Below are 13209 nucleotides of genomic sequence, written 5' to 3'. Positions count from 1 at the left end.
TTTATTGCTCCATGTGAGGTTGATGCCTTTCCTTAGACCCAGGTCACTTTCTAGAAGCTGGATGAAAGTAAGGCGATCCAATACTTCCAATACTGAGTTTGGGGACTGCACCAGTAAATCAGTCGTGGAACTTGTGGTAGTGTACATGACCTTTCACAGCTGGCCTTGCATTGAGGTTTTGACCAAATGCAGACCTGTGAAACATTTTCAGCCTATGCTCTTGGCTGTGTACTGCTGTGTATAATTACTATAAGGCTCACACCTCGGAGTTAATACTTCTTGGTGATTCATCAATAAACACCCAAAAAGAGTCTAGTTGCCTTTCCTACAGCACAATGCCTGGTAGCATCTTTTTGAGAATTCCCATCATGTCAAATCTTGGAAATAATCAAAATAGCTCACCCCCTGGTTATTTTTATCCTCATGATAGATTTATGTAGGATTAAAAACTCTCTTTCCTTTATTTCCTTCCTGATTGCCTGTGAGATTATTTTGTTCCTACACTGGGAGGAATTAGTAATGCAACCTGTTTTGACTGAGAATCTGTTCAGGTCTGAGACATTCCAACCTACGATTCAAGTCTCTGTAATGCTACAGCTCACTTTATTTCTCCTTATGTTCTGTCCCTCTCCACATCACCCTTAGGAGTCAATGGAAAGGCCTTAAGACCTGGTGTGGAAAATCCAGTTTAATCATGGAACTGGATAAGTCTTCTGTCTGGGGATCATTCAAACAAAAAACAAGAAGGTTACAGAACTTCAGCATCAGAAGGACTAAGAAAAGCTCTTCTAAACTAGTGGAGACCAGGAAAAGGCATCCATTAGACCGGCGTCTTAGTTCCTCAGTACCAGACATGTTGGACGTGGAGACAGTTGTTGAAGAAGAAATGAATTGTTCACGTTCCAAGGCTCTGTCCACTTATTTCCCCAGTGGTTTTTCTGCAACGGAGATGTTCTTTCAGGAGAGCAGCAGCTCTTCCTCAGAACAGACTGGGGAGAAGTGGCAGTGGAACCAGCAGGAGACTGTACGCTTGGAAATTGGAGTTGAGGAACCCATTGCTTGTGGCTCACAGTTGGACGTGAAGCGGAAATCCAGTGAAGATCTCTTTGAATTGTTGAAAAGAAGCAGTTTTAGCAGTGACCTTGCAGAAGATGTTCTTGAGGTAATGTGCCTTGGGGTTGACCAGTGTCAGTGGGCTGGTTTAGACCTGATGCTAGAGGAAGGGGGGGGAACCTTTTGCCCTTTGTGCCACATTCCCTCCCAAGGTTGTGGAGGGAAGGTCAGTTGGTGAGCCCCCAAAGGGGATCAAAACATTTATATGCTATATACACATCCGTGTTAATACTGTACAACAAGCATATTACTTAGGGGTGGGGGAGAAAGTCAATTCAGTTTGCATTTAAAAATGAATTTATCTAATTCGCACTTTCTAAAACGGTATGCAAGCTGAAACACAGCACTCCTTTGAAATTCGTCCTTTTCCGAAATTTGCAATGCAATTTGCCAACCAAGTAATGTGTACAAAAATGCAGATATTGGGATAATGTCTCCACAAAAATGCATGTGTTGATGAAAATAACATATAAAATGGCATTATTTTAGGGAAAATGGTATGCAAAAATGTATATGTTAAATATGCACAAAAACGCTGATGAATTTTCATGAGGACTCTCTCATCACAAAATGACACGGAAATGTGGAGAACTGATCTTAAAAATGGAAAGGTTAGAAAGCAAAACTGATATGGTCACTCATCCTTACACATTACACAGTCAACCAATCCCCATCCAATCCCCGACATTTCCCCTACAAATCCTCATATTGGTAGGGGAAATCTCGCCATTCTTTGAACCTAGGATTTTGGGGACCCTTTAGTTGGAAAGAATGTGCCACCACAGCACTGGCCCAGATCTGACGCCAGCTGGCTGGTGATCCAGTTTGTGTGGTGGATTGTTTGGTTGCCCTTCCCCTTTACCTTGTGCACAATGTGAAGTGTGAGCTAGTTCATAGGCCTGTATACGCAATTGCGTGGTTATCCATCCACCCTACAAACAGCAGCAACAACAATAAAACAGCAAATGCAGAAGGTCCCTGGCACCTCCAGGTAGGTCTGGGATTATCTCCTGTTTGAAACCCCCAAATGTCGCTGCTAGTCAATGGTGGACAACAGATGAACCAATAGTCTAATATGGCAGGCTCTAATGTTTCCGTTTACTTCAACCCTTTATTCAGAATCGTGAGGACTGGAACCTTGGGAAAGTGCCACAGCTTAGTGGTAGAGTATCTGGTTTGCACAGAGAAGGGTCTCAGGCTTAATCCTCAGTATCTCCAGGGAGGGGTTGGGAATGTCCTTCACCTGAAAACCTGCAGAGCTGCTGCTAATCAGTGTAGCCCATACTGAGATATCTAGACCAAGTAATTTGGCTTGCATGATTGTGTGGTTTTGGACCATAGTGTGTATGGGCTCAGAGCAGCAGGCTTGACACATTATGTATGCGAATGATGGGGGAAAGCATGTGACTTGGTCTGCTGTCCAGCGACATTCCTCAACTTGCTCAAAGATAAGCCCTTTTTTCCTTTTTGCACCTTTCTCTTTTCTTTCTTTTTTCTTTTTGCACTGAAATGGAACGTCGCCGCTGAAGGATTGAGCAACAGCAATACAATGCAAAGTCAATGCAACCTCTGTTCTATTCTTTTCATAGCGTTCGTATGGCGGAGGCTCCATCCTTGACTCCTCCAGCTCTTCTCAGCTGTTTGAGGAGCAGTCGGTGAGTGATACATTTTTTTTAAAAAAGTGAATGCCAGGCTGTAAGCTGCAAATACCAGGTGCAGAGCCTCTGAAGCTTGTGTTAATAGAAATCACTTTTGTGGAATCTAGCAGTGGGCATTGCATAACAGCAAGGAATGTGGAAGAATTGTGGTGTGGTTAATAGTTCTCTAGGCAGGTGGAGGTGGGTTGGGTTCACCTCAACCTAATGGGAAAAGGCTATGGCTCAGTGCCAGAGCATTTGACTTGCATGTAGAAGATCTGATTCAATAATGGCACCTCTAGGTAGGGCTAGAAAAGTCCCCTGTCTGAAATCTTGGAGAAGACAATATTAAGCTACATGGGCTTTGACTCAGTATGTTCCTTGGTTTCTTCCTTCCCTAAGACTGGATTCTTGTGTTACTCTCATGTTGCCTCCTGCAGAAGTAACCTTGTCTGCAGCACTAGTCCCCAGTGGTGTGGTGACTAGCTCTGTAATTTCCTTTGGATGCACTGTGACTTAAGAGAAAGGTGAGGAACATTTTTCAGCCCAGGGGCTGCATGTCCTTCCAGAGGACACACATGGGCAGGTAAAAGTAGGTGGAGCAATAAACATGACTCTTACCTTAGTCGGTTATACAATCTTCCAGGTTAGGCTAAGATAGGCATCCCCAACCTTTGGCCCTCCAGATGTTTTGGACTACAATTCCCATCATCCCTGACCACTGGTCCTGTTAGCTAGGAATCATGGGAATTGTAGGCCAAAACATCTGGAGGGCCGCAGGTTGGGGATGCCTGGGCTAAGAGGTGGTGATTGGCCCCAAATCACCCTGTGAGCTTCATGGCTGAATGGAAATTTGAACCTTGGTCTCCCAGGTCCTACTCTAGCTCTCTCTCATTATTATTATTATTATTATTATTATTATTATTATTATTATTATTATTTTGACAAAGTAATAATCATACATAAATAAGAATAAAAATGTGCTCCACACCACTAAGACCACTTCATTGTAACTATCCAACCTCCCAAAATTTCAACACCTCTTGCAATGGTTTGACCCCTTTCCGTTTTAACAGTACAAATTCTACAAACACCCTCCATATCTCCTCAAAATCACTTCTCCTGAATATTCCCTGTCTTACCTTAATGGCACATTCTAATTTATCATTAATAGCTATGTCCCACACCTCTTTATACAATTCTTCCATTTTATATTCTGCTTGCCTCTTCCACTTCCTAGCTATCATAATTTATGCAGCTGTCAATAAATTTGTGAGCAAGTCCTTTGTGGCCTGTGAATCTTCCACCCCATCGTAAATTGATAATAATGCTGCCTCTAGACTTTTGGTCAGCTTTAACCCAGTGATTTCTGTTATCTCCTTAAACACCCTTTGCCAGAAAAATAGTACATATTTACACCCCCACCACATGTGAATATCATTCCCAGTTTCCTGGCATCCCCTCAAACATAACACCGAATATTCCTTGTTTATTTGATTTAATCTGACTGGTGTTAAATACCATCTCCAAATTAATTTATATTGATTTTATTTTATTCTTATAGACAATATTTCCAATGTACGATTCTCCCATATTTCCTCCTCAGCTTTGACGATCTATCTGCCCTGTCTATATACATATAGTTACTCTAGCTCTTTTAATGACTACACAACACTTGCTCCTCTCCCAATCCGTGTATTCATGTTACGTCTGCAAATGTAAATCCAGGGATCATTAAATCAATGGTCCAGATTAGATGTAATAGTCAAACTGGCCATTACAAAGGGCTTCACACTCATGTCTTCCAATTTACTCCTTCCCTTCTTGGTCTAAACTATGGTTTACCACAAGATCATGGGTGGCGCTGTGGTCTAAACCACTGAGCCTCTTGGGCTTGATGATCAGAAGCTTGGCGGTTCGAATCCCCGTGACTGGGTGAGCTCCTGCTGCTCGGTCCTAGCTCCTGCCAACCTAGCAGTTTGAAAGCACGTCAAAGTGCAAGTAGATAAATAGGTACCGCTCTGGCGGGAAGGTAAACGGTGTTTCCGTGTGCTGCTCTGGTTCACCAGAAGTGGCTTAGTCATGCTGGTCACATCACCCGTAAAAACTGTCTGCGGATAAACATCGGCTCCCTTGGCCTGTAAAGCGAGATGAGCACCGCAACCCCAGAGTTGTCTGCGTCTGGACTTAACTGTCAGGGGTCCTTTACCTTTTACTTCCAGTTCAGAACTGAAAATCCAGTTCAAGCTATGGTTTCTGCTTCTGATTTGGAGGGAAACTATGGTTTGTGTGAACCTGGAGAAGAAGTAATGAATTTGAGCACAAAGGGGGAAGCTTAGGATCTCAAAGCATCTCCCCAATGGCCAAGCCACAATTTGATTGTAGTGTCAGAATGAGACCAGTTTTACCCACTTTTAAAATGCCTAAACTACCCTTCATCCAAACAGATCCCAGAGTGGTATATACAACAACCACAAAATGAATTTAAAGTTGAGGATGGGGGAAAAATTGAGTTCAGTTTGCATTTGAAGGCAAACCTCCCAAATTCACACTTTTTGGAACAATACGCAAATGAAACATAGCCATTCTTCAAAATCTGCACCTCCCTGAATTTTGCAGTGCTATTCTCCAGCCAAGTAATATGGATGAAAATGCGTATCCTAGAGTAAACATAACTACCATAAAGATGCATATGTTAGTAAAAGAAACCTGTAAAAATGCTTTCGATTAGGGAAAATTGCTTTGCAAGAGTGTGTGTGTGTCAGACAACATTGCATATATAAATGTCTATTTTAGGAAAAATTCACATTAAAATGCTGATGAAATTTCATGAGGATTTTTATTTATTTATTTTTGCTTTATTAGTTCCAACAAAAAACCCAAACAACCAACAAAAAAACCCCGCTTTAACACAATACATCTAAATACAATAATTTCCTAATACATGTCTTCCATAACGACTTTCCATCCCATGATACCTTATTACTTTTTAAATTGTCAGACTTACCTTTATCAATGCCAATACATCTTTATTCTCTTAAGTTTCTATAATTTCCTAATTTTCTACAGAAGGTACTCTAGGCCTGCCAATGAGTTCAAATTCTTGCAGTGCTTCCTGAGATACTTTCCTGAGATACTTTCTGTACAGGTCCGATTCCTTTATAAATGTTTATTCAGTCCGGTCTCTTAGTTTTTCCGTCATTTTAGCCAATTCTGCAAATTCTAACAGTTTTGATTACCACTCCAATTTCATCAGTATCACGTCTCCATTCCAGTTTCTAGCTATTAGAATTCTTGCTGCCATGGTGGCATAAAGAAGTATTTGGTATATCAGTGTCTTATGATGCCTAACAGGAAGGCTTCATTTTTTTGGGGGGGGGGCAAAGGTAATCTTCAATATCTTTTTGAGTTCATTGTAAACTGAATTTAAGGTTGGAAAAAAGAGAGAAACCGAGAAACCAAAATTGATAGACTTGCCCACCCCTCTTTAAGCTACAATTAAATGAAAGCATCATGAGCAATAGCGTTGTGAATAAGAAGATGATCCCAATGGAACCAGAAAAGGAGAGAGTGATGGCAAATAAAATTGCCAGAGCACACAAATGATGGCAGTCACTGAAGGGCCTTGGATGATGACCTTAATGCCTAGGCAAGACACAATGTGTTGTCTCTACTTTTAGTGGTCTTTCATGTGGTCCTAGCTTTCAGATTCCTAGAATTGTGATAGGGTGGATCTGTGTTTAGTACATACTCTTTATGAGAAGTGAAACTGATGTATACATTTACTTTTGAAACTATTCCCACAGATGCTTGAGGAAGGAAGTGATGGTTTGAGCAAATTGCCGACCACATTTGCATATCTGTTAACAATACATCTGAAGGAAGGCAGAAACCTGGTCATCAGGGATCGCTGTGGTGAGTCATTCTCTTGCTATATGTACAATGCTGATTATTATTCTTCCTCTTCTTCTTCAAAGATGTACAGATAATGGAGTGGTGCTTTAGCTGAGCTCTAGAGGGTAATAGCTCCAAGAGCCAATATTGCAACTTGCTGTGCACCTGAGGGTTGGGTCTTATCCACATGTTATGATTTCCTGTACACATGATGGGATTTTGCATGGAAACTCTTTCTTTGTATCAATTACAGTGGTACCTTGGGTTAAGCACTTAATTCGTTCTGGAGGTCCGTTCTTAACCTGAAACTGTTCTTAACCTGAAGCACCACTTTAGCTAATGGGGCCTCCTGCTGCTGCTGCGCCGCCGGAGCATGATTTATGTTCTCATCCTGAAGCAAAGTTCTTAACCTGAAGCACTATTTCTGGGTTAGTGGAGTATGTAACCTGAAGTGTATGTAACCTGAAGCGTATGTAACCCGAGTTACACTGTATTCAATCACTGGCCATGAACTACTTTTTCTGCTTTCTGACTTCATAGTTTCAAGCCTATCTTTGCGGCAACAAGAGCCACAAAATTGCTGCTTAAACAAAACAAAACAGAAGGGGAACAGTTCACAAAATCTCGATGCTTCTTCCCAGTACTAAATTTTGCATTCATGGAGTAGTCACACGAAGTTGTCTTAGAGTGAGCTGGGATAATGGCTGAAAACTATCGAGGGAACCTGGGGTCCTCCAGCTGTGGTTGAGGCAGGATCTACTTTTGTGGGAAATACTAAGCTTTTGCTTTGCAAAATCTACCATACTTTTTATTTTACAGTATCCGCAGGACACTGGGACAAAATCTGTGTCTGCTTTGGTGGTGCCCTCTTGTGGATGTTCTTCCATGCTGCAGGAAAGACTTGTGATGCTTTAAACATTGCAAGACAGCAGTGAAAGACTGCTTACCTGCACATCCATATGCACATATTTGCACATTTCTTGTGACAAAATTTGAGCTGTTTCATAAACTGGCAAAGTGTGCTCTGTATGCGGCAATTTCTGTCAGGAAAATGTATTTATATATTTATTTTAAAGCCTTTCTAAACCCCTTAATGTTTTTAAATTATGTACAGTATACAAACCAGTATCCAGTGTTGCCTAAAATCAACAAAACAGTATAAAGACATAAAAACAAATGAAACAGATCTAGGGAATTCATGCATATAAATCTGGGTTGAATCTTATGGTAAACAGGGAAAGCCTGGACAAAAAGGACAAGTCCTTGCAAGATGTATGACACAACTGATGGGGCAACAGCAGTAAATGTATGTTTTCTGATGACCACCCTGTGATATTCTGTAGAGTAGGGGTCAGCAACCTTTTTCAGCCATGGGCTGGTCCACCGTCCCTCAGACCATGTGGTGGGCCGGACTATGTTTTGGGAAAAAAATATGAACGAATTCCTATGCCCCACAAATAACCCAGAGATGCATTTTAAATAAAAGGACACATTCTACTCATGTAGAAACACGCTGATTCCCAGAGTGTCTGTGGGCCGGATTGAGAAGGTGATTAGGTTGCCTACCCCTGATGTAGAGTGTCGCACCACAAGTAGAATTTCCCCAGATGATCTAAGTGATCTTGCAGGTCTATAGAGGGGCAGGCGGTCTTTTAGGTAACCTAGTCTCGATTTGCTCAGGGCTTTATAGTTATTATTATTATTATTATTATTATTATTATTATTATTATTATTATTATTACAGCTACTACTGTATTTATATCCCACCTTTTTTCCCTAGGAGCTCAAAGTGGCACACACACTTCCTCCTCCTATTTTATCCTCAGAACAACCCTATGAGGTACTGTAGGTTAGGCTAAGACGTAGGGACACACCTAAAGTCACTCAGTGAACTTCATAGCTGCTTGGGGATTTGAACCCTGGTCTCCTAGGTCCAGCACTCTTAACCACTATACCACACTACAGCCATGGCTTTGTAGCTGATTGGCAGGCAGTGCCGTTCTCCCAGCATAGCTATAATATCTGCATGTCCTGGTGCTCCACTCAACAACTTGGTTGCAGTGTTCTACACCAGCTACAGCTCCTGGACCAATCTCAAGGGAAGCCCTACACAGAGTGCATTACAGTAGTCCAATCCCTGTCCTGGAAAGGTATGGTTGGTGTTTCAACCTAATCTAATAATAGCCCCTCCTCACCACAGAAGTCTCAGAAGCCTACAGTGACAAAAGTTGTACCTAGGAGCACCCACAACCTGTGCACCTGTTTCTTCAGAGACAGGTGAACTCCCAGATCTGGGAACCCCTTACCCACAAAGATTCCATCTTACCATGATTTGGCCTCATTTTATTGGCCTTCAACCAGGCCCTGGCCTCTTCTGATTCAGATGTAACCAGGAAAATATAGCATACAGATGCCCAAATCTCCTATGAGTGCTTCCAGTGGTTGAATGCAAAATGGCATCCAAAGGGGTAGGGGTAGGGGGAGGGTTAACTCCTCCTCTTCCACTGCTAATAGTCGTGACAGGATCATGGGCTAGTCATGTCTCATTGGACATCAAGATGAGTTGTTTTGCAGACACCTTTACAATTCAAGCACCCAGAAAAATAAACAGAAAGGCAGTTCCTTATTCTCAGGCTTTCAGTGATTGCCACAGTGGCAAGCAGGCAAGAATTTGCCCTGAGGACAAATTCACACATGATAGTTTTAGATACATAGATAAGAATGAAAAAGCAAAGTCATGCACCGACAGGCTTGTCAATGAGTTTGTGCTTGCTGCTTTTGCTATGTGAAATGGCTCTTGATCCCATTGACTAGTGGTATATGCACAAACAAACCTTCGACCACTGCAGCAGTGTTAGACTTGGTTTGGGTCATCTGGTTCCCTGTGTACCTTTCTGCAGAGATCCAGACAGCCCATATCCCCAGCATCATGGACACGTTTCCAAATTCATGGAGGACAAGGCTATCCATGCTACTAGAAGAGTTTGGATTTGATATCCCGCCTTTCACTCCCCTTCAGGAGTCTCAAAGCGGCTAACATTCTCCTTTCCCTTCCTCCCCCACAACAAACACTCTGTGAGGTGAGTGGGGTTGAGAGACTTCAAAGAAGTGTGACTGGCCCAAGATCACCCAGCAGCTGCATGTGGAGGAGCGGAGACGCGAACCCGGTTTCCCAGATTACGAGACTACTGCTCTTAACCACTACACCACACTGGCTCTCAACTAGCCACAATGGTTATTTTCTACTTGTACTGTCAGAGTCAATATGCCTCTCAGTGCCAGTTGCTGGATGGCCTAGATACTGTGTTGCCCTTGTCCAGCTTGCAGGCTTCTCATAGATGTCTGGGTGGTCGCTGTGAAATACCTCTTTTACCCGGTATTTGAATCGATCGATCGATTGGATTTATATTCCACCCTTTTCTCCAAGGGGCTCAAGGTAGTGTATATGGTCCCCCTCTTCCTGCATTTAATCGCCACAGCAGTCTTGTGAGGTGGATTAGGCTGAGAGGCAGGTCTTAATCCAGTACTCTAACCACAAAACAAACTGGCGCACGCTCTCTCTCTCTATATATATATATTCCATTTTATAATATGCAAATGTATTTTGAAAAAAAAGGGAAGAAAACTAGTGTGTCCTGATTTTATTAACTTTTGCCTTTTTTATTTTCATTTCCCCCGTTGTGGTATTTCCACTGATTTCAGGACACACCTACACAGTGAGAAACTCTGGGAAAGTTCAGAGGCAGTTCTCCTTTTAACTGCTAGAGGGCAGTAGTAACCATTTAAAACGCCATATCTGCCTCTAATATGAGAAACGTTAAATGCCAATTGGATAGTACAAGCAGTGCATTTGTGATGCTAGGAAGTTCTCGCTGCAGAAGGAACTTTCCAACAATCTGCCCAAAATGCGTACAGAGAGAATGGAACAGGACTTGAGACTAGGGCTCAAAACCTTTCTCTCTTATAAGAATGGCAAAACTGTGCATGGATACAGTGGTGCCCCGCAAGACGAATGCCTCGCAAGACGAAAAACTCGCTAGACGAAAGGGTTTTGCGTTTTTTGAGCTGCTTCGCAAGACAAATTTCCCTATGGGCTTGCTTCGCAAGACGAAAATGTCTTGCAAGTTTGTTTCCTTTTTCTTAACACCGTTAATACAGTTGCAACTTGACTTCGAGGAGCAACTCATAGAACGCGGTGTGGTAGCCTTTTTTGAGGTTTTTGAAGACTTTGGTGATTTTTGAAGCTTTTCCAAAACTTTCCCGACACCGTGCTTCGCAAGATGAAAAATTCGCTAGACGAAAAAACTCGCGGAACGAATTAATTTTGTCTTGCGAGGCACCACTGTATTTCAGATTAGTCTTGGGCCTAAACATGTCAATAACATATAATTTCACTGGAAACATAGGCAGAGGTCATGCTACTGGGGTATTGTTGCTACTACTATTTCTTAAATTTTTGGTTTTTTGATAGCCTAGGTGACATACCAATTAGAACATTGGACTTGGACCTGACTGATAAATTAATTGTAATAATAATCATAATTTTAATATTCCTCTCACAGGACTATAATTTCCAGAGTGGCTTAACAACCAATTGTTCTCATAATTCACAATTCAGGTTTTAGAATTCATACTCTGTCCTGTCCCTTATATTAGATGCTATTCATCTGTGTTAAGTAAATTATACTGCCTAATATTTTTAGGTAATGCACAACACAAAACAAACAAATGTAGAAATTATTTACACTCAAGCTAGGAAGAAAGGCAGAGCTCCGGATAAATTTTCAGTGTGCCCTATTTTTATTTTTAAATGAAACGGTAGCATTTAGTGGTAGTAACATTTGCCAGCATTTATGGGGGTTGCTTGAAGGGCAAAAAATGTATAGTTCATATTGTTTTCCTCTCAGCTTGTGCTTGCCTGCTTGAAGGGAAAACATAGCTATGCTGAAAGCATGTAGGTTAGAGAAAAAACACCCCCACAAAGTTTACAAGGGAAAAATATTTATTTATTTTATTTGTTTCCTAAAATGCACATACCTCTTGATTGTAAAACAACAACAACAAAAAAAACCCCACCTCGAAGCTGTTTGCAAAATGGAAAAAAATATGGAAATAGCAGTAAAAACAGTTAAAAACAACTATTTAAAATATTTTTAAAATAATATTTAAAATAACAGTAGACTAAAAAGAGATAGAAACACTTCAGCATATCCGTACCTGGACAGGCTTGCCTAAACAAAAACGTTTTTAGCCAAAAAGGGTACAGCGAAGAGCCTGTCTGGTGGTCAGTTGGCAAGGAGTTCCAAAGGTTGATTGCTGCCAAACTAAAAGATTGATCGCTTACAATTGCGGAAATGGGTATTATATGTTGCATGTAACAGTTCCAGGTATAGCATATACAGTCGTACCTTGGATCTCGAACACCTTGGCTGCCAAACAAATTGGCTCCTGAACAAGTGAAACCCAGAAGTGAGTGTTCCAGTTTTTGAACGATTTTCAAAATCCTGCAGCTAATCAGAAGCCGTGCTTTGGTTTCCGAACGTTTTGGAAGTCGAAGGGACTTCTGGAACAGATTCCATTTGACTTCCAAGATACAACTGTATATTTGTGGCTGGGGAAACCCAGCCAGATGGGCGGGGTATAAATAAATAATAATGATAATAATAGTAATTTATTTATTTAAAAACAGATGTTCTTGGGCTACAAAGTATGGAGGGGAAGTGAACATATATTTGTTTAAAAATTTAAGTTCTTGGACTACTGTGTAGGATCTCGGCACAGATGGGAAACATAGCTGTGCCGGCAGCACGCAGGTTAGAGAAAATATCCGTGCAGAGTTCAGCAGGGAAGGCCAAATGGACATATTTTGAAACGGGGAGTCGCCTGGCTACCGGTTCGGATCTCGGCAGCCGGCTCACTGCTTATGGAAACGCCTCTCAGGCCCGTTGTTTGCAAAGCTGCCGATTATTGGGGTTAAAGCCTGACTGTCGGCTGACGTGGACGGTCCATCACTTGTTCATCCTTGGCATTGCCATCTCAAGCAACGGAGGCTCCTTCTTCCTTTCGCCTATTGACTCCTTTCTCACCCCTCCTCCTGGCTGGCTTGCCTAGTAGAGACGTTACTTTCTTGACAGTGAGACAATTTCTTCTTCTTCTTCTTCTTCTTCTTCTTCTTCTTCTTCTTCTTCTTCTCTGGGGTGGGCGCTGAGAGAGAGGCCCTCCCTCGCTTGCTGTGTTCAGTGCTTTTCTCTCGCCTCTCCTCTTTCTCCCCCCCCCGGCGCCTCTCAATTATTTCCCCCCTCACAATTAACGTTCTCCTAACTTGACACTCCTACCCCCCACCCCCCATTTTGGTGCTGTCAAGCGCCGTCCCCCCTTTTTCTCCCTATTAATTCCAGACATTAATATTTTCTTTCACGCAAGTGCTGCCGTTCACCCGTGAAACAGTTTGAACATTATGTAGCTGTCAAGATACCTAGGGATTACCCGGCGTGCTTTGCCTCCGTAAGTGACACCGCCGAGGCCCTGCTTCTGAGATGTTTATTTTGAGAGTAAGCTGACAAGC

At 42.1% G+C, this 13209-nt stretch overlaps 1 protein-coding gene across 4 annotated transcripts in view; it reads left to right on the top strand.

Annotated features, from left to right (window-relative positions):
* MCTP2 (multiple C2 and transmembrane domain containing 2) overlaps nt 1-13209 on the top strand; it is a 115324-nt gene that overhangs the window by 18489 nt on the left and 83626 nt on the right. For all 4 annotated transcript variants that reach the window (XM_082198410.1, XM_082198411.1, XM_082198412.1 and 1 more), the window contains exons 2-4: nt 646-1162; nt 2703-2768; nt 6557-6665. In XM_082198410.1, the coding sequence (XP_082054536.1) occupies nt 695-1162; nt 2703-2768; nt 6557-6665 (643 nt within the window). In that variant the 5' untranslated portion in view covers nt 646-694. The remainder of the gene's footprint in view (nt 1-645; nt 1163-2702; nt 2769-6556; nt 6666-13209) is intronic.

This window comes from Podarcis vaucheri, assembly GCF_965113315.1.
Source record: "Podarcis vaucheri genome assembly, chromosome: 14".
NCBI lineage: Eukaryota > Metazoa > Chordata > Lepidosauria > Squamata > Lacertidae > Podarcis > Podarcis vaucheri.
This window is presented reverse-complemented; position numbering and strand designations above follow the sequence as displayed.